Source organism: Pollicipes pollicipes, unplaced genomic scaffold (assembly GCF_011947565.3).
Source record: "Pollicipes pollicipes isolate AB1234 unplaced genomic scaffold, Ppol_2.1 Scaffold_4881;HRSCAF=5763_pilon_pilon_pilon, whole genome shotgun sequence".
NCBI classification, from domain to species: Eukaryota; Metazoa; Arthropoda; class Thecostraca; order Pollicipedomorpha; family Pollicipedidae; genus Pollicipes; species Pollicipes pollicipes.
Window position 1 is genome coordinate 20,086,841 of NW_023596576.1, and position 21,604 is coordinate 20,108,444.

At 58.8% G+C, this 21,604-nt stretch overlaps 1 protein-coding gene across 1 annotated transcript in view; it reads left to right on the forward strand.

Moving 5' to 3' along the window:
- Nucleotides 1-4,179: 4,179 nt before the first annotated feature.
- Nucleotides 4,180-21,604, forward strand: part of LOC119100098 (unconventional myosin-Vb) — a 94,361-nt gene continuing 76,936 nt past the window's right edge. The window contains exons 1-5 of the mRNA XM_037223212.1: nt 4,180-4,306; nt 17,286-17,393; nt 17,808-17,976; nt 20,336-20,480; nt 21,130-21,338. Of these exons, the coding sequence (XP_037079107.1) occupies nt 4,286-4,306; nt 17,286-17,393; nt 17,808-17,976; nt 20,336-20,480; nt 21,130-21,338 (652 nt within the window). The 5' untranslated portion in view covers nt 4,180-4,285. The remainder of the gene's footprint in view (nt 4,307-17,285; nt 17,394-17,807; nt 17,977-20,335; nt 20,481-21,129; nt 21,339-21,604) is intronic.

Sequence of the window (21,604 nt, forward strand, 5' to 3'; positions counted from 1 at the left end):
CTCAGAAACTAGAGGTTTAGGTCTTAAGAAGGGCAGGGCTATGAACTGCAACGAATTATCTTGAAGATAGACTTTCCAGACCAAAAGCCCCGTACAAATGTGGAACACTCCCTTTAATGCATTCACTTGCTGCTGAGCTTACCTCTGCCGCAGCAAAGAATGAATGAACGGAAGGTGAGCAGAATACCGCCGACAGTCGGCGATCAAGGCGCGTATCTTTCATAACAAATTGTTTTGCAGACAAGCACACACAAACAAGACGAAATCAAGATGACATCTAAATGGAATAAGGTACAAAACGATGAAACACGCAATATTCCGACGCGTGAGGTGAAATTTATTTCGCCGCTAAACTGACCGCAGTTTCGACAGACGCGTCTCGCAGTCAATACTTCCGATATGCCGCATTTTGCGGCTTGCACGATGATTACTGACGCAGCAGTGCGTCGCACAAAATTGAGCTGCTTATATGAATTGATGGCGGCACGTTGGTTAATGCTTTGATGCTGGATTCATGCCTACGTCGGATCTGGCTGCCATAATACGGCACAGAGCGTACAAAAAGATTTAAAAAAAACGGCTGAATCCGTCCTCACCGCAACTCTGCGCATGGCACGTGGAAAGCGCAGCCCAACAAATGACATTACGCGATTTCCCGTTCAATTCGTTATCAAAACGTGCCAATTTCGTGCCACTTCGGCGCATAATTACCGAGATGCGGCTGCAATCTCAAATTGTCGTTCGCCGGCTCCGGCGATTGCTGCTTTTTCGGGTCATCCATGTAAAACCAAGGCGCTAAAAAGCAATTGCGGCACGCGCCACGCGCGTGCACGTACGTCATCGCGTATACATATGCATGGTATCACAATTTCACATTGAGCGGCCTGTCAGTCGACCTTCAGTGCTGCTCACATGTTCAATCAGTTTCATTTGGCAGAATGCCGGAACAGGTAGACATTGTCTCTGACGTCATCAACCGACTTGGTAAAACTTATAAATTAATTTTTGGACGTTCTAAGCTGATAAAAGCGGCTATGATGCTATAAAGTGAATGTATGTAGATCATTTAAGATGTTTATTCAGGTTGATATCCACTGATTTTTTCTTAAACTCCCAAAATTGGAACATTTGGATACTAACATTTCTTGCAGCACTTCATGGTTGTGCCTGTTTGCGGATGATAAGTTGTTCACGATTCGCGTTTCTGTTGTGAAGCGAGTGGTGTGGGGTGTGCTGACGTGTGGTGCGATCGCGGTCGTGTGGATGTGTGGTGTGCGTGAGAGTACGCGGGAAGCTATCATATTTTGTCCGTTCGGAAAGCAGGGAGCATATTTATCTCCTAATCCCCGTGCAAGTGCAAGATATCGACGTGAACAGGCTTGGTGAAAACATGTGGCAATCGCGGTGGAGCTGTTCGAAACTAAGTGAATGAACTGAGCTGAGAGCTAAGTTTCCAGCGACTAACTGACGAAGATCCTCTTGAAGCAAGAGATCCACTGTCAAAATGTCCTCGAAAGAAGTTTATTGCATAGTAAGTTGGCCGTTATATACTGTTCTTCAATAGCTATGTGCGATGATCCGTAATGTGTTTACTGCACACTAAATCTGTGATTGGTGTAGTATTATGGTTTCCCTACCACTAGAAGTATAGTTGTGGAAACATGTGTTATGCCAGACGTTTAAGGCATAGCAGACACATTACAGCAAGAATTGTATCACATGTGTGCAAAACATCAGTGCCCAGTGTTTGTAGCACTGTCACCAAGTTCATTGTATAGAGCCAATGTCTTAGGGTAATTTCAGGAAATGATATTCTGCAAGCAATTTGATCCTCAGAAAGAGAAAACTCAACAGAATTGCAGTCAGCATGAGATGGCCATAAGACAGTGAGTTTCAGCACTTCAAAATTGTGAAGGTATCAGTCATAAACATGGCTGTTTTACATCATAGCCAGAAGCTGATGTTATTGTCAGGAGTTGGCATAACCTGGCCAGAACTATCAAATTTTGTGTTTGTGGCTCTTGCATCATTTTCTTCATTCTGGGCCAGGCAGCCTTACATGTCAATGGAAAGTGAACAGACTGTTTTCCAGATACTGCATTCAACTTTTGGAAGTAGTGCTTTTTGGATATGTGCTTATCCTTAGTATGCCACTAAACAATAGGGTTAGAAATGTTAGTGCCCCATATGTCTTATACAGTGTCACGACAACGGTACACCCTATTTTTTAGGCACTGAAACTTGGTAACTGCTTATTCATTCAAGTTGCATGTCCAAGCAGTAAATACTGTTGAGTATATGAGAGGAGAAAGATGTTTGGTGTAGGCCCTCTGACATGGTTAGAAATTGAATACTTTGCCTGAAAGTCCATGGCAAGGAATGTCCCAAAATGCCTGGGGGCCCCCACTACCCCAGAAGTAGACAAGCCATATTTTTACCTATGATTTACCTCCTGAAAAATGCGTGCTTTTTTGGGGATTGGCTAATCAAAGGTAATTGGCTGTGTAGTTTTTGACATGCAATCTATAACTTTAGAATAAGGATGCAACCAGCCATATGGTCTACTACAACTATGTTTCCAAAAATTTTAGATATGTTGTTCCTTTCCTCCACTGAGTTGGGTGTCTGCATATACTCCTTTCCTGGTATGCAATATATATTATATGTGACATTAATATATATATATATATATATATATATATATACATCAGCTGAATACAGCCAATATAGTTTTGGTATATAATGGTGTTTTTTAATTTAGCAGTGCTTATTCAAATCTGGCTTCCAAACTATTCAGGACATGACCCATATGCTAAGAGAATGGGTGTTTGGAAGGGGAGGAGCAATAGCTTCATAACATTAGTTAAACCCACAGTGGCTTCCATATTTCTGAAGTAAACTTGGCAGCACTGTGGTGATCATGATTAAATTGAATTTGGCTGTTGTGGCAATCAACTTGCACCTGCTGCACAACTGATTCTGCATCAGCTCAATTTTGAAGCAGACCATGCATGAACCAAGAAGCAACAAATTTGTGAAGTGTCAGGCAGTGTTGCCAGAGATAAAAGGTTTTATGTTCCTAGAGTATGCGTCTTATCTGCATATTGTCTTAGAGGTGGCATCTATGGTGACCCTTCTCATGCTTGCATACTCAGTCCATGAAGGTCAGATCAGTCCAGGTCAGTTCCAAAATAGGGGTTATATGGAATCACTATTCCACATACACAAACATGATTGTAGCCCCTCTGCTGTGTTTGGGAGTTGCCCACCATACACCTGTTGCATGCATTACCATGCCAGGCAATCAGTTAACAGTTCATTTGTTCCATCACCCTTTTCTTCTTTGTGTTCATTAGCTAGCACTGGGTCTGGAATGTTGTAGTGCGGGCCACCTGTGCCACAGCAACCAACATTACTGTGTTCATACTTTCCACACACTCAACTAACCTCTGGCAACAGTTCCACGCAAGATTCCAAACTAGTTTGTCCCCGGAGAGCGTGCGTCGCACAAAGCTCTGCCCCACCAGTCCAATGCTGCTGGGCGGCCAGGCGTCTGATGTGGACGGCAGCGGGCGCTGGTCCGGACCCGGAGACGCCTCGTGCAGCTCGGAGGCCACGGCGCCGGCGGCTGCCGCCCTGGGGGACGATCCGCTCGTGTGCAGGCTGTCGTCCAGCGTCCCACAATGTGACTTCTGTCTCCGATCCGCTCGCGTGCAGGCTGTCGTCCATCGTCCCACAATGTGACCTCTGTCTCCGATCCGCGCGTGTGCAGACTGTCGTCCAGCGTCCCACAGTGTGACCTCTGTCCCGGACCGGCCAGCCACGCGTCACATGTTTACTGCCGGTGGCGGCCGGCGGGGCGGGGCCGGACACCGAACCAGCGCCCCTCGCGCGCACCAGGCTGACCAGTCCAGTCCAGTCCATCAGACCAGGCGCGTTGAGCGCCAGGCTGGCAGAGGCGATTCCAATGACTAAACGTGAGTTGAGCAGAACCGTCACTTTCGTCACCGGTTTGGCCAGTCCAGAGCAAACAGCAGGCTTTAGGAACGTCGTTGCATGCGGGGAATGGCACTGCACGGTACCGTAAACAAGCATATCGCCGACGGCTCGTGTCCCGGGACGTAGCTCCGCGGCCGCCGCTGCCGCCGCGGTGTCCCAGAGCGTCAGTGCTGAAGTGGCTGGCCAGCACCGGTCGGCACCGGCCGTCCCCGCACTGCCCAGCGCTGACCCTGGGGGACCGAGTGACGGCGGAACGGTGTGCGCGAGCGAGGAGCGAGAGCGGAGCATGGCCCACCGGCTGCGTCAGGTAGGGTGCCGACGCTCAAGCAGGCGCTGCCTTTCCCCGACGGCTGATGCGGCAAGATGGTGCATCAGCTGATCGTGTGTTGTCTGGGATCTCAGTGAGATCCTGTGCTGTTCGTCTTATCCCGCCCTTGGTGTCCCGGTTTTGGTGGAGGAATTAGGCCAAAGCTTCCTATGTGGTAGTTATCAGACTGCAACACCAGTCAGTGCGATATAATGACAACTACATTAGTACATGTACGATTCAGCCACGCAAGTGATGTCGTAATTTGGTGAGGTTTTTATCACCGTGAAAATTCGCTATGTGGCCCTCGATAGAGGACCTACAGCTAAATGTGCTAGGCTAGGCGAGGAACCTAAACTGGCTGGTCTAGGTTCTGTGTGGCACCAAGTGGTAATAATCGAGGCACGGCGGTAGATCTGCGGCATGATGGTCCAAGCTCTGTGTTAAACGTGGAGCCAAATACTCCTGGTCTGGGGATGGGCCACGTCCGAGATATAATGGTTCACCAACGAAGTTCGGACTTGGTCGGTGGACTCGATCTGTGAGGAGTTCTCTCAGGCTCGCTGGCGTACCTGGTGACTGTGCTGGTCTGGTGGTGAGCGCAGGGGCTTAGGCACCTCAACTTCACTGATGAACTGATGTGGTGGAGTCAAGGCCAGATGGAAGCCTGTGGCCCAGACCGGTGGCGGTCCTGGAGGAGGGTGGACGTCCGTGCTGCGTGTCGGCGTGCAGCCATTCCGGCGGCGAGATGCCGCTGAAAGGCGACACTGGCACCTTGTCGGCGTGCGGTTAGGTGGCGGCGAAACGCGAGCTGGCCGGCGGAGTGGGAAGCCGGACAGGGGCGGCCCGGCCCGACCGACTCAACTCAGCAGTAGGCGGTGCTGTGGCCGAGGCGGGCTGTGCGTGAAGACGTGCTGCAGAGTCGTCGGGTGCCTGTGTCCGGAGAGACAGCCTGGCGCCGGACGGTCATCAGCGACCGCACCCGTGTTTCGTGCGGGACTGCCGAGTGTCACTCGGTCAGCAGAGGCCAGGGCCGTCCCTCGCGGACTGCCGAGTGTCGTCTAGTTATCAGAAACGAGGTCCGTTTCGCGAGACGGGCTGCCTAGTGTCCTCCCGTCGTCACAGGCAGAGCCCGCGTCCGCCAGGAGCGCCGTGCGCCACCTCGCCAGAAGAACGCGATGTGGGAGCTGCAGTCGGCCAGGGACGCCACCGCCGCCGCCGTCCGGGACGGCGCTCTGCCAGCTGGCGCCGGGCGCCGCTCGGGCGCGCGCTGATCGTCGCCATGATCCTGCGTCTCATCCGCGACTACGTGCCGGGCCGACGGGAGCGGCCGGCCGTGCGGGACGTACTGCACGAGCGGTACGCGCTCTGCGGCCTATCTCAGCTGGGCCGCGTGCACCGGCGCCGTTACGCGGTCGTAAGTCGCCCGCCAGTGGCCCAGCTCGGGCCCGGCCCGGACTGCCGCCTGCTGCTGCCCAGACCGAGGCTCGGCGGCATTTGATGGACTCTGTGCCGTCTGTCCGGCAGTTGTTTGGCCCGGCGGCGAAGAGAGCCGTCAATGTCATGGAGGCCAGACTTTGTGCTCTGTTGAGCGGCGATGTTGAGTTGCTTGTTTTGCGCTCAGTCATACTGCCATTCTGATGGCCCTTTTGCAGGATTTTGAAGGAGATTTCTGAATTGAAGGAGAGGATTCTTGGATTTTGGGAGGGATTTGGGGATTTTGAATTTTGAAGGATAATTCTGACGGCTGTTTACAGCATTTTGAAGAGGATCATAGCCGAATTATTCAGCCACTCTGGAGGTCTCCCAAGTCTATTCAATGATGTCAAAGTCAAAATAAATTCCGTAATGGTTTTAAGAGTGCTGCAGATTGGTAACACCCGGTCCTCGCATATCCCCGCGGCTTATCGCTGTCGCTGTGTTAAACCGGCGGACACCGTGCGTCTGATCAGAATCGGATAGTGGGCGGTCGGCTCCAGGCGGTGTCGCGCTCACCGCGTTGGACCGCCGGTCAGCGTCCTCCCCTCTCGTCTGATCAGTTTCCGATGGTGGACGATCGGCCCCAGGCGGTGTAGCGCTAACCGCGTTGGACCGTCGGTCAGCGTCCTCCCCTCTCGTCTGATCAGTTTCCGATGGTGGACGATCGGCCCCAGGCGGTGTAGCGCTCACCGCGTTGGATCGTCGGTCAGCGTCCTCCCCTCTCGTCTGATCAGTTTCCGATGGTGGACGATCGGCCCCAGGCGGTGTAGCGCTCACCGCGTTGGACCGTCGGTCAGCGTCCTCCCCTCTCGTCTGATCAGTTTCCGATGGTGGACGATCGGCCCCAGGCGGTGTAGCGCTCACCGCGTTGCGCCGTTGGTCAGCGTTCTCCCCTCTCGTCTGATCAGTTTCCGATGGTGGGCGGTTGGCCCCTGAGCGGTGTGGCGCTCACCGCGTTAGGCTTGGCGCTCACCACGTTAGGCCGCCGGTCAGCGGCCGTCCTGACGCGGTCCCCTGAGCGGCGTGGCGCTACGCGTTGGGCCCCCGGTCAGCGGTCCTCCTGACACGGTCCCCTGAGCGGTGTGGCGCTACGCGTTGGACCCCCGGTCAGCGGCCGTCCTGACGCGGTCGTCTGAGCGGTGTGGCGCTCACCGCGTCAGGCCGCCGGTCAGCGGCCATCCAGACGCGGTCCCCTGAGCGGTGTGGCGCTCACCGCGTCAGGCCGCCGGTCAGCGGCCGTCCTGACGCGGTCCCCTGAGCGGTGGCTCGGCCACCGGCCGGAGCATCGGCCTCCGATCAATATGCGGCGCTGTAACTGCGTCTCGGCCGGCGCTGCTCCCGTCCCGGGCCCGGCGGCGGTCGCCGACCCCAACCCCAATGCCAACTCCGACCCCGACCCCGACCCTCCTCCCCGCAAGAGGGGCGCATGCCGGGCCGAGGCCGGCGCTACCGGCGCTTTAGTCATGGCGATGATGTGACCGACAGGTCATTCCCGTGTCAACCTGGTGGTCGTTCCAAGGGGCGACGAACTCATGGCACCATCCATAGTATGTGCGGGCCACTTCCTGATATGATGGCTCGTTCAGAGTCAAAGTCGAGATCAGAGATGAATTTTAAACCTATGCTGCCATCTCCATCTATGTGGAAGAACATGCCTCACAGAAGGCTATGTTTCCCTCGACATCCAATCACCAACCCACGAAACATATTGTCATCGCAATCCAGCTGAGCTGTGGCGTATCGTGAGTCTTGGACTCCGCTATCACGAGCAGAAGACTGACCGCCGTTAGCGCCGGCATGCGACGCAATCACAGCAGCAGCCCGGGTGTGAAGCACTCAGCAGGCGTGGATCAGAAGCGAGCGCTGGTACAGTCTGGGAGAGGCGGGCCCATTCGCCCTGTGTCGGAGACGCTCGCGGCGTCGAGCTGACGCTGTCCGCCCGGCCGTGGCCAGCATTTCTGGAACGCAGGCCCGGGTGCAAGTTTCCGGCACTTAGCGAAACTACTCTGGCAACAGCACTGAATCACGGTTCCTCTGACATGGTCAGGATGTGGAAGGAATGGCCGTCTGGGTCGCCGGAGCTGTCGGAATGTCAGCCGGCGGCGCTGGAGTGTTCCGACACATCCGGAGTGTATTCCGACACATCTGGAGAGCGCTAACTTTTTTCCAGCTCACTGTCGGACGACCTGTCGGGTGTTCGAACTTTGGCACGTAGTTACGTCGCCCATGCATTGCGACACATGTAACTGTCGAGGCTTTGGACTTAAGTTTGCGCTCGCGGACTAGAAAGCGAAGTCCTTTGAAGTTTATCAGGTGCGTTTGCTGCGATGCCTTAAATGTTGGGAAGTCACGGGAAGCTAGCCAGTTACTTGCCATTGTCGCCAGGCGTGTGTGCAGCCACACGCAAGGCCAGCTCAGCGTCCGTTCTTGGCTCGAGATCGTGGCCGCGTGCAGAGTTCGGCAGGGCCGCTAGCACATCTGGGCGTCCTGCACCACTGTGGCCCTCCGACCGTTCGCGTGGGTGTCCGTGCGGTTCGCTGGTACCGATCGGCCAATATGTGTCGTCGCAACACTCGCCAGTCGTCATATCCAGTATCCTGGCCATCAGGACGGAACCCACCGGGCCGGTAGATTCCCCTGAGCCTGTAGTGCAGTCCGTGCCGTTGGGCTGGGCCTGCGGCTGGGCCGGACGGCCCGGACTGTCGTCACCGCTGTACCGGCACCTCGGCGTCGCCGGTGCGGCCGGCTGACCCGGGCGCGACCTGGGGCGGCGCCTCTGCGGTCCTTGCCGCTGGGCTGAGCTGGCGGCGGAGCCGGACGGCCCGGGCTGTCGTCACCGCTGTACCGGCACCTCGGCGTCGCCGGTGCGGCTGGGCCGGACGGCCCGGACTGTCGTCACCGCTGTACCGGCACCTCGGCGTCGCCGGTGCGGCTGGGCCGGCTGACCCGGGCGCGACCTGGGGCGGCACCTCTGCGGCCGCCGCGCCGCCGGGTCACCGCTCGGCCGACGTCGCTTTCGCCGCGCCGCAGAGCTCGGCCGCCGGGGTCGGCGGGGCTGCCCAGCGGCGGCAGCTGGCGCTCGGCGTCCTGCAGCCAGCGACGGCCTGTTGGGAGCGGCGCGGTGTGGCGCCGCCCTCTTGATGCGTCTGGACCGGCCGCCAGCCGCGTCCTCATTCGGGATGAATTGGAAACCATCCGGTTTGTTGACCGGGCCTGTTGTTGCGTGAGAGTTCTTGCTGAGAATAAGTGCTCGAAGCGGGTGGCATTCATGCGATGCCGCCGTACCTATTGTGCTGTCAGAAACGATAATTGCCTTGTGTGAGACAAAAAGTGGAGCGTTCGGAAAATCTTGGGCCTCCAGTGCAATGACAAGCTCGAGCGTGTTGGTGCCGCACTGCTAACGTCGCGAGCACTTCATGGCTGGCGGTGCATTCTCTCCTCCCTCACCAGCCCGAACGGAGCGCCTGCATCGTGCTGGCGTGCGCCACCCACCCGGTCGTGATTTCCCACCCCGTGTCTGAGCGCTCTGCAAGTTTTCCGGCGTGCACCGGCAGCCCTGCCGCTGCACGCCATGGCTCGCTGGGTCCCGGGTGTGACCTGCAGCGGCTTATGGTGTGCGGCACGGCTGTATGGTCGCCATGGGGGTAGCAGCTTCTCACGTTGTGATTGCCAAGGAGGTTCACAGGTCACCGGATGCTGCGAATTTCCGGTTTTGCAGATGCTGGCACGAAGGGACATGTCCGATTACGGTAGCCATGAGCATTTGTCTCCGTGAATGGTGCCTCCGTGAATAATGCTTCCTCCTGCTGCTTTGAAACGACTTCCACCTGTGAATACAGGTTCAGTCTTATTGCCTGAATTATGCATAAATGTTGCCTGTCTGTGGACGAGAAGTTGTCGTGTGATGAAAGGTTGACTGATGGCTGCAGCATAGTGACCGCATCGAACGGTGCCAGCCTTCCTGTACTGGTGGCAGGCATTCCTTTTCCGACCGATCGGTACGGCCGCTGTGGGCGTGGTCGGGGGGAGAGGCTGACCTTTCACACTCAGCAGGGGTGTGCCTCTGCCAGGCGTTGGCGAGGATCCGATGAATGGAGCGTGGCCGTGCGGCCGTCACACGGCGAGGCGGGCCGCCGCGGCCGGTGTGGAGCGTGCTGGCCGGCGGGGGCGCCGACTACACCAGCCCACACGGGTGCCGACGCAGCACTCAGGTCGAAACCGTGCTTTGGCTAGCGCACACGGCAGGTCGCGGTTTGCCGTGTGCCCGCTGACGTCCAGGCGCTAGGTGAACCACACTGAATTTGAGTGCTGTGTCGGCACCCGGTCCATGTGCTGGCAGGCAGGGAAAGTATGCTGGGCCCCGAGTGTTGCGGAAGTGTGCGCATAACAAATTACGGCTATGAAGGATCTTTTGAGCACTTCTGCGTAACTGGTCAGAAAACGGTTAGAACAGAAGGCGCCGCCCTCGTTCGTGTGGGATGCAGGGTAAAGGTGAGGTGAGCTGTGTACCTGAAAGCGAGTTAGTACTGGATTCCTTGTTCCGGTGGCGGCGGCTGGCCGTGGGCCGGGTTGGTCTCCCTGACGGAGAGCTGACAACACGCCCGGCTCGGTCCGTCCCGAGAAACCAGGGCAGCATGCTCTCAGTGTGCTTCTCTGTAAGCGTTCGTTTTGGATGTGCGCATCTTTATGGACACGTAACAATGTTTAAAGGTCACTTGATTTCAGGACATTCATTCCTCTCCCCCCCCCCCCCCCCCCCTGCTAATCTTTTACGCTCACTAAGTATGCAGTTTGTGGCAGCTGGTGGGCGGAAAACAAGACCGGCTGAGTAAAAGATGCCTTCAAATGTGTCAGTGGTGACAGGATATTGTCAAAAAAGCATGTTCTTAGATAAGCCGAGCTGACCTGTATTGTTTGACGCCTGACTTTTGTGCTTAATTACCCGTGCAGTCTGCATTGTCCGGACGGTGCCCTACCGTGTTCGTGCGATGCGACCGCCGGCGGGGGAAGGGGAGGGTGTGAGTCCTGTGACGCTGCTGCCTGGTGTCGGACCCGGCTGGCAGGCCGTGAGGGGGGGGGGGGGGGCGCTGCGCTGGTGCCCTACCCGGGGTTTCGAGATGCGCTGGTAGGGAAGGGGCATGTCAGCTGTGAACACTCGGAACTTTGCAGCTGGGTAGGGTTGGCTATCAATAACAAGAATCACGCAAAAGGGAATTGGCTTCGCTTCCGCCCATGGAGCTGTGCAAGTGGGCGCTCGTGCGGTGGTCAGCCGATGACACCTGGTGCCCGGCTGAGGACGACCGATGAGGGGCGCCAGGTCCGTTTCCTCCGCTGCACCAGTGGCATCAGTCTCACCCCTTCCGGTACCATTAGCAGCTGACTGAGAGAGCTGTTAAATCTTGGGAAGCGTCAGTGTAGGTCTCATGAATGTTCTCGCTCCACACGCAATCACGGTGCGTAAACCCCGCGCTATATCCGTGAGAAACGGACCGGATTCTCTCGGAATCTCCTTGGATGTACGCAAGTATTGCTAGCGCTCTGTGAGCTCCGTCAGTCAGCGGCGTTCTCAGCGGTTGTTGTATCTGCGAGACCGTCCGGTTTGGCCGCGCTTGTCCCGGCCGTCCCGATGGAGACCGACCTGCCCACTGTGGCCCGATGGCGGACCAGTCTCAGTCGGTGGTCGTCGGATGGGGCGTTCCGGCGGTATTTGACGGCGACGACCTTTTGTGGTGGAGCTCGGTCCAGAATGATAAGGTCGGGGTCGACCGGAGGTATTTCCAGAGCCGTAAAAGTGAGCTGCAGGGTGGACCGTGTTCATTATTTAAAAGGAGTGTCCCACATTGGTTTGAGGTTTTGGACTGAAATAACGGTCTTGAACACCTTTCGGTGCTGTTCACAATCCTGCCATTTTTAAAATCTAAGCCCTTCTAGTTTCTGTGCTACAGGCTCACGAAAAAGGGGAAAGGCATGTCGGGGATTGTATTTCAGTCACCTCGTCATTCATGACGTCATAATGCGTCATCCAAATCCTGCCATTCGATAAACCATGCGACTACCAAGGCCAAGAAAACTTTAATTGTCGAGGCGTTCGTATCTGGCGTTCGTGAGCGCGATTTCCAGATATAACGGCCGTCAATGAGCTCTCAATCAATGATGTGCAGGGCACGATGACGTGATCAAACCATGACGCATTGAGAAGCATGTTTACTAAACGGAAAAAGGTGCTGTCTAGAGCAGTCTTTTCCACTTAAAAAGTAGATCAATAGTCATAAGTGAGCTTGTTTCAGCATATCTGATGCTTCATTATCTTCAAATGTGGAACATTGCCTTTAGCAGAACGCTTGTATGAAACGATCGGTTCGTTAAAATAAGTCCGCAGTTGTTTCTCCTCGTGTCTCCATGCCCGATCTCTACCGTCTGCCTGCTGTCACGGTCACGGCGCGTACCTGGCGGCTGGCTGACGCCATTGCCGACACAGGTTTCCCCGTGCGCCGGCCCTGGGTGGGCCGGCCGATGCCGAGCGCCGCGGCCTGTCTGTGAACGCGGGACCGGGTCCCGGCGCCTGCTCAGTGGGACGACAGGGCTGGGTGTGCTCGGCCGGGGCGTACGTCTCCGGAGCCGGCCAGCCCTGCTCGGCTGTCGCTGGAGAGCGCCCGGTGGGCCGCCGTGCTGGAGGGCCCGCCGTGTACGCGACGCTGGCGTCCGGCGGGCCCGCCTCGCCGCCGTCGCTCCTGCCGACACGCCCCGGACGAGTGGGCCACGGCCGGGCGTGACGCTCGTGCGCCCCATGCGCCAGAGCGTCCCGCCCGCTCACCTCCGTGTTAACGGGCGACAGAGCCATTCCACAACAGAGCCGGTCAGGGGCCGCGGCACGCGCACGCGCCTGGGCGGCCCACGCCGGCCCGGCAGCACCCTGGGCTGGACTGCGTGCTCTGCCGCCCTGACGTGACCACAGCCTCCAGCCCCGAGGCTGTCTGGAGCCGCTCCTCCGGCGGTCGTGTCGAAGGCACTGTGCTGATCATCTCGTCCACCGCCGTGCTGAGGGGACACGCCCTGACCCAGGGCTGTGACATACCGCCGTCTCTCCTCGACCCGTCGTGCGGTGCCACGCATCGGGCATCAGATGGTCCCGTCCGCTATGCAAACAGCGTTGTTGGCACGGACGCCGAGCGATTATACGTCCAATGCCGGTTGGGCGGCGGTCCGGTCCTGACCGAGCGGGGAGTCGGGCCGCTCAGCGGCGGCTGGGCGTGGCGCGCTGCGCCCGGTGGTGTCAACCGGCACGCCTGCACGCGCCGGCCTGCCGTGCCGTCTGCCATGTGGAGGCCCGCGACGTGATCCGAGTTGGGAGAAATGCGAATGTTAGCTCTTTCCTGCTCGCTTTCCTCTCGCTTTTCCTCTCTTGTCTTCCCTTTCTGTTTCCCACGCGTTTCTTTTGTCGTCACTGCTCGTTGGCTTAAGTCCGTTTTGACCTCACAGCCCTACACTCTGTTACTAAATCAGCTCCATGCTTTTAACCGTGATGGCAAAGCGGACCCTTTTGACCTTTCTGTGACATTGGTTTCCCTTTGTTATACTCTAGTCGAATGGTCACCACCGATGAGTCACTGTGGTCGATACCCCCGGCGCGTGTCGTCCAATCCCCAGTACTGTAAGTGGAGAGGGACGGGCTGTAATTGCGTGCACCGGCCACTGACCGGTCGTATCTCTGACCCCGGCCGCCGCTGTCGCCGACCCTGGCCGCGGCGGCTCGGCCGGTCTCACCGTCGGAGGCCTGAAACAATGCGCTGATCGTGGGCCGGCAGCGTCGCCGCGCGCCGGCCCGGTCCGGGCCCGGCTGCTGGCGGCTCGGCCGGCGGCGGCTACTGACGGGCTGCACTGGTGCGGCGGCTCGCCCCTGTTGTTGACACGAGTCAGGCTTGCTCGTCTGCTGTGGCCACGCAGATCGGGTATATCTGGAGACGAATAGGTCGGCAGAGCCGGCTTGGCTGATGACGGGTTCGGCTGACGCAGGTGGCGTGCCGTCGGCTCGGCCGTCCGGCGACACTCTCCGGCCGGGCCCGTACTGTCGGCTCGGTTGGCCGGTGACACTCTCCGGCCGGGCCCGTTCTGTCGGCTCGGCCGTCCGGCGACACTCTCCGGCCGGGCCCGTACTGTCGGCTCGGCTGGCCGGTGACACTCTCCGGCCGGGCCCGTACTGTCGGCTCGGTTGGCCGGTGACACTCTCCGGCCGGGCCCGTTCTGTCTGCTCGGCTGGCCGATGACACTCCCCGGCCGGGCCCATACCGTGGGCTCGGCTGGCCAGGGATACTCTCTGGCCGGGCTCGCACTGTCGGGCCGGCCGTCCGTCGAAACGCCCCAGCCGGGCCCGATTGACCAACACTAGTATTCGCCGACAGCTGACAGAGGTCCCTCTGCTGCGGCGCATCGGGCCGTTCAAACGCGCCACTGAGTCACTAATGGGGGTGTGTCTGAGCAGCCACATGGGCGCAGCACGGCCGGCTTCAGCAGCAAGCAACTGATGCATTATTGTGCGACACACCCATCCTGCGTGCTCGCAAGATCACGTGACAATATCGCGAACCGTCGAGCGTCACACCACTCATGCTGTGCGCCTTCTGCGGCGGGAAATTTGAAGCTAGCACGGGAAAACGACCGTTTGAGAACCGTTGAATCCGACACCGGGTGCAACGGTGTGCCGTTGAGACTTTTGAACGTACGCCCACTTTGGTGCTGAGGGACAGGGTACGTTGATCAAGCCCGACGGACCGAACAGCGTCCGGACACGGGTGTCAAGCGCATCGTGTGCAAGGAACTGGTTGGTCGAGAGAGTCCCATGTCCTGAAGAGCCTGCGGCCAGACTTGACGCTGGTCAGGGACCGGTCGAACCAGGGAAACCCGCCTGGAGGTCAGGGACCGGTCGGACCAGAGGGCCTCTGCTGGGAGAGCAGGGACCGGTCGGACCCGATTGCGCCCGCTTGGAGACCAGGGACCGGTCGGACCAGATTGCGCCCGCTTGGAGATCAGGGACCGGTCGGACCAGATTGCGCCCGCTTGGAGACCAGGGACCGGTCGGACCAGATTGCGCCCGCTTGGAGATCAGGGACCGGTCGGACCAGAGGGCTTCTGCTGGAAGATCAGGGACCGGTCGGACCAGATTGCGTCCGCTTGGAGATCAGGGACCGGTCGGACCAGAGAGCTTCTGCTGGGAGATCAGGGACCGGTCGGACCAGATTGCGCCCGCTTGGAGATCAGGGACCGGTCGGACCAGAGGGCTTCTGCTGGGAGACCAGGGACCGGTCGGACCAAAGGGCACCCGTTGGGAAATCTTGGGTCTGCCTCAGATCTTCGACCGCCCCGGGTGCCTGCATTGATTCGACGCCCCCCCCCCCCCCCCCCCTCCGCCTCCCCCGCTCATCCCTGTTAGCCCGTGCCGGCGCTAGTAGGTCTTAGGCGAGCTGTTAATTGGACCGTGTTCGCGGCGCCGGCCGTGCCGTCTGGGCCCGCCCGCGTGCGTGCTCATGCAGTGCCGAGCCGCCGGCGTCGGATGTGAAATCCAGCCGACGTTGGTCGTGTTTGTCCGGAAGTCGCCCTGTGTCGAAATGTGACCTACGGCTGTATGAGTACGTCTTCAGCGTTATGTCATGTCACCGGCCGTTGTGATAATTAGATTATATTCCTTACTTACCCGAGGGATCAATGTTTAAATGAGTTGACCAAAGACGGCAAGGTTCGCACGTCTTGCCACACCACGCGTCCGGCCCGGACGTTGGTCTGAGCTGATTCCGACCGCGGTCGCTCTGTCGCGCCGCTGGACGCTGCCTGGTTGGCGTCCGGACCGGACTGCGGCGACTTGGTGTGGAGAGGTGGCGGCGGCGACGCCGCTAACGGGCCGCCGGGGGCCCATTGACCCCCGCCATCCCGCTGGCGGCGGAGGACCACTGGCCGCATCGGCACCGGCGGCACTGTGCTGACCCGGTGCGGGCGACGGCCGGCCGGCGGCGCGGGCCCGGCCATGCGGTGCGGAGGAGCGCGGCGGCCGGCCGCGCCACCTCCGGATCGATAGCCTTGACCTTGCGGTGTCAGCGCTTCAGCCGCGGGCCAGCTGGCGGCCTGGGGCAGCGGGGCCGGCAGAGCAGACGGCGCACCTGATGGTCCGCTAAACTGCCGGGCAGCCGGGCGACGTGATCAGCTGTTTATAGCGCCGGGAGCGAGTGGCCGTCGTAAAATGGGCGTTTCAGGTGATGCGATGCGATGCGCTCGGCTCAGGTCGCTGGAATGTAACCGCTGGGTACCGAAGCCAGCCTGTTGCAGCGGGTTTCAGTGTCACAGACCGTTGAAACGTGGGCATCACGCATTGATCTCGTGACTTTGAGCCGTCTTGTTCGGGGTGACAAAGAACATCGGTGGGTGCGCGGTCTGCGGGGGTGCCGGGTGGGGGAGGGGTCGCCGGCCGACGGACTCCGGTCTCGCCGTTAATGGGATTGAGTGCTGGCGCCTGGAATTACTGTCGTGTCGGCCCAGAGGCCGTCAGCGGGTGGGGGAGCCGTCACGGCGCCGGCTCGGGACGCCCTTCACGCCTCTGATGGCGGTGCTCACGAGTTTGCAGTGCCTGAGCGCCGGCTGAGCGTGCCCCACGCGATGTCTCCGATCACTCCCCGTTCACCTTTTGGGGGCGCTCTGGGTCGGTCGGTCGGACCAAGGGCGCCGTCGCTCGGCCGACACGGTCCGTACGGCGGTCGCGGCGGCGGCGGCGGCGGCGGCGGCGGCTAACCCGGCTCGAAGAGGAGTGTGACACACTACGGGAGGGGGGGGGGGGGGGGGGCGGCAGCCGGCCGCTGACAGACGGCCGGGCAGCCGAGCCATCTGCACCGGGTTCAGGGGCCACGCCAGGACTGAGTCGGTGATCAGACAGACCCATGGCTGCGCACGCAGAAATTGTGCGGCAATGGCATAATCGAACATGCGGGAATGTTCTGGCTCGATTGGACCGTGGCCGTTTGAGCCAATTGCCGTGACCGGGGAGTCAATTAACTGAGTTCCATGACGGTCGTGTGAGTTATGTCGGTGCTGGTATCATGATGTCTGGTTTGTGGAAACGTATCAAAATGGCTCAAGAATGCAGATGAGAAATGTCTTCATATGTGATTTAGGCGCTCGCTAAGCATCTGCAGGATCTGCAACAGCCCAGAAATGCATGGACGCTATATGACTGCGCAGTTGAAGAGCCCCGAAGCCCCTATTATGACTACAGGCTGTATAATCAGTGTGCGGAATAGCCTAGGATAGAGGGCTTCAGTCTAGACCGACATTTTGTGGACGGCTTGCCAGCCCTGCGTGGTGGCGACGGTGCCGTACCGTGCTTCTGATGCTGCTGGTCCGGCCCGGCCTGGCCCAGTGTTTTACACTGACCCTCCGCCCTTACGGCGTCCGCGTCTGCTGGTGCCGCTGGCTTGGTCTGGTCCGGTCCGGTGTGTGACACTGACGCTCCGCCCCGCAGGGCGCCCGCGTCTGGGTGCGAGACGCCACCACCGTGTGGAAGGCGGCCACTCTCAAGGCCGACTATGTGAAGGACCGGCTGACACTGGAGCTGGAGGACTCCGGGGAGGTGAGTGGGGCGGTGGCGGTGGACTGCCGACTGCGGCAGACTGCGGTGGCGGCGGTGGACCGCCCCGTCACACCCCGCCGCTCGGCCCAGAGCTGCACTAGATGACTCAGACTTGTGGTTTGACGTGTGCGGTACGTTAACATGGGCAAAGGCATATAGTGCTGTTTTTTAGCTAGAGTGTTCGTGCGATTTATGCCGTGATTTTCATGCGTTCAATTCATGGACTGTTGTTGCGATTTATTTACTTCTTACTGCGTTGTTTTGGACGCGGTGTTGCGTCGAGTGGGCCGAGGGTCCACTACGTCCACTACAGAGGCGCCCGTGCCCCACTGCGTCCACGACTTGATGTGACCAGCATCGTAGCCCTGACCTGTGCGACCGTGACCCCTCACCTGTCCCGCTTCGAATCGCCAGGAGCTGGAGCTGACCGTCAAGGACGACTCTGAACTGCCGCCGCTGCGGAATCCGGAGATCCTGATCGGCGAGAACGACCTGACCAGCCTGTCGTACCTGCACGAGCCGGCTGTGCTCTACAACCTGCGCGTGCGCTTCTGCGACCACGGCGCCATCTACACCTACTGCGGTCAGTTGGCGTGGCCTGTGAGGGCTTGAAGCGGGGCAGCAGACGGGCGGGCCCTGTGATCATCGCACCGGCAGCGCCCTCGGCCGGGTCTCTGTCCAGAGCGAGGCTGCGGAGACCGGTCCTCTCTGGTTGTGTTTGTCATCGGCTGTGGACGGCCAGCGCAGGTCACTGGGGTGACCCGAAAGCCCGCTGAGGTTGGGGATGCGCAGGCTGTTCCTCTGCCCCAGGCCTTGGTGGACAGTTTTGATTAGCGAACCAGGATTCCCGCCGACGGTGTATGTGCCACGGCACTGCGGGGTATTTGGCTGGACTGCTTAGCTGGCTCTTTGTGATTACATGTGACGATTGTCCAGCAGACATTTAACATAGCAGCGGATTGTGTTCCGTCCCCGTCCCCCCCCCCCCCCTCTCCTCTCCAGGCGATGGCGCTTGACCATTGCTAATTCGTCTCATTGCTGTGGTAGCGCCCCACCCCTCTCGCCCAGCTGCCGGTCGCGGTGTCAGCGTTGGCTGCCGTTATCTGGCGGGATCGGAGAGGTCTGATTAGGCTGCTGCCGCCGCGACCCTGGTCAGCGAGCCGGCGAATGGCCGCCAGCGGCTGCCGTCGAGCCGCGAGGGCGTGGCGGCTGCGGGACGAGCGGGTTTCCGGCTGTGGGTCCCCCTCCTCCCCTCCCTACCGGTCATTAGTATGCCGGAATGCCGGCCAGTCGGGGCGGTGGAGCTCCCGCCCGCCACGCCTGACTTAAGAATGCTGCAGACACCGGGTCAGACGCGCTGCGCAGGCGGCGAGGAGATGGTCTGACGAGTCCCAAATGTTATGTGTTTTGTCCTCTGAATCACCCAACCGCGTTTTGTTTTGGCACGTGGTGATCACGTGACCGCGTTGCTTCTGTGGCACTCGCCACCGTGGCATTGCGTCAATATTGTGGGCTGTTTAGGCGACATTTAACCATGCATCATGCTTTTGATTCCCGGAGAGGTTTTGTTGTGATGAAGATGTGGTCTCCTTTTGAACAACTGTGCCTTGTTCTCTCACCTTTACACGTGCTCACAGAAAGGAAAGGTTGTGTGCCTTGTGCGCTGATAAAGGGTGGGCAAGCAATGGCACGCTTCTAATCTTGTGTTCACACGAGTATGAATCATTTCACCCGCAGCCCCCTATGAGTTGCTGTCGGTAGAATGTACAGAAGATTGTGGCACTGATATCGTAGTTGCTGGTCTTGGCCATTATCAGTCTATTTTAAACGTGGCTTGTGGGCGTCTGTGAGGCAAATGTGGCTACATAGGACGTTATGACCTCATAATAAAACAACAGCACAGACGACACTCACACAAAAAAGACGCGTTGTGGCCGCCCAACAAAGCCCGTGCCACGACCGGCGGGAGTCAGTAGACCAAGTCTCAGCTGGATGTCACGGGGCCGGATGATCCGGAATGGTGTGTGGCCCGCCGTGCTGCCGCCGTGGACGACTCTCGTGTGGCTGTAGCGCCACACTGGCTATGCAAACTGTTTCCCGCAACATGGAGATATTAAGGCCCAATGTCTGCACTGCGACTGCAACGGTGCGCGAAGCAGTCGGCCTTCGCGACATCCATCGCCGTGATGACTCTTAACGTGAGGCAGTAATTCGGAGCTGTAAACGCCGCTTGTGAAAGCTTTTACGGTGTTCTTCTTTGTCGTCTAATTCATAAATCACGGGCTTTCACGCGTTTCCTCTTTGTTGTCTGATTCATAAATTTACATGAGCACGACCGGCTGCCTTGAGTTTGCGATGTCGTAGGATTTGGCAATAACCGACGTGCTTATTGTTGCCATCTGCATGATATGAGCTCGGGATCAATGGCAGCAGGTCTGTGTTTGAATGACCGCGGTACCCTGTGCTGGTGCGGCATTCTTACTGACCCAGCGACTGACCAAGGTCAGTTGCTGAAGTCTTACGTGACGCTCCTGAAATGTCACGTATGCTGCTCCCGACCCCCCCCCCCCCCCCCACACACACATAGAATGATGCCGTGTGCGTTATCTTTACTTGGCATTGATACGTTATGCAGACCATACCAACGGTGTGGTACAGGCTTCGCCTGTTCTTTGCGGGTGGCGGTGCGACCGTGTGTTCAGTGATGCGTGGACTGTCGACGTTCGTCCGCGTGTGCGGGTGCGCGTCCCAGCTGTGCCGAGTGGGTGTGGGGGCGTTATGTGGCGGTTTATGTCGCTGTGTGCCCGATGCTGACCGACCTGTCGGCGTTCGTCCGCGTGTGCGGGTGCGCGTCCCAGCTGTCTGCGAGTGGGCGTGGGGGCGTTATGTAGCGGTTTGTGTCGCTGTGTGCCCGGCGCTGACCGGCCTGTCGGCGTCCGCAGGCATCGTGCTGGTGGCGATCAACCCGTACGAGGAGCTGCCGATCTACGGCCCAGAGACGATATGGACGTACCGCGGCAAGGCCATGGGTGACCTCGACCCGCACATATTCGCCGTCGCCGAGGAGGCCTACACCAAGATGGAGAGGTGAGCGGTGCCCTCGGGCCGCGCTTCGGTGCTGTATTGGCTGTCGGAATCTCACTTGGCTCGTTGTGTGCCATATGCACCGATCTACGCGAATTACAGAGGGTTTACGTTTTCAGTCGTTATGGTGTTGAGCAGGGGAGCATTATGTATTCACGCGAAGGCGTAGTGACCTCTGTTGGCTCCTTGCACGATGGATGACGCCATAAACACGTTATCCCTCGGCAAGTAGGCTTTAAATCACACCATTGCTGTTCATTGCTATTCTTGACAGAGTTGTTACCATAAAGAGACTTTAAGTTGCCATTCCTGTCCCGTGATGAATGCCCTGCTATAAACAACACAGCAGTAGTGTTTCTGTCTGTCGTATTGGTGTCCTTTTAACTAGCGTTGCAGCAATTGTACTTCTATGCGTTTCGTATGGTTTCGAGAAGCATGTTTCCCGCCTTAAAAACACGTGCTTGAACACATACGCACGTGTTTCTAGAAGCCATACTACATGCACACGGTTTGGCCTCTTTTCACCCGGAGCGGATGACATGTTGTTGGGCTACGTGTCGGTCACTGGCGGTGGTGTTGACTCGCCGCCCGAGCCTGCTCTCCTTGCCCGCGGCTCTGCTCCCCCGGCGTGACTTGGGCATGCCGTGGCCAGGGTGAACACGAACCAGGCCATCATCGTGTCCGGAGAGTCGGGCGCCGGCAAGACGGTGTCGGCCAAGTACGCCATGCGCTACTTCGCCACCGTGGGCGGGTCGGCCGTCGAAGAGACCCAGATCGAGCGCAAGGTGCTGGCCAGCAACCCCGTCATGGAGGCGATCGGCAACGCCAAGACCATCCGCAACGACAACAGCTCCCGCTTCGGTCAGCAGGCGCCCCCCCCCCTCCCCCTCCCCCCCCCCCCCCTGGCGCCGAGGGCGGCTGTCCTCGTGCGCTCTAAATGATGAGAGCAACGACAACAGCTCCCGCTTCGGTCAGCAGGCGCCCCCTGGCGCCGAGGGCGGCGGTCCTCGTGCGCTCTAAATGATGAGAGCAACGACAACAGCTCCCGCTTCGGTCAGCAGCCCCCCCCCCCCCCTCCCGCCCTGGCGCCGAGGGCGGCTGTCCTCGTGCGCTCTAAATGATGAGAG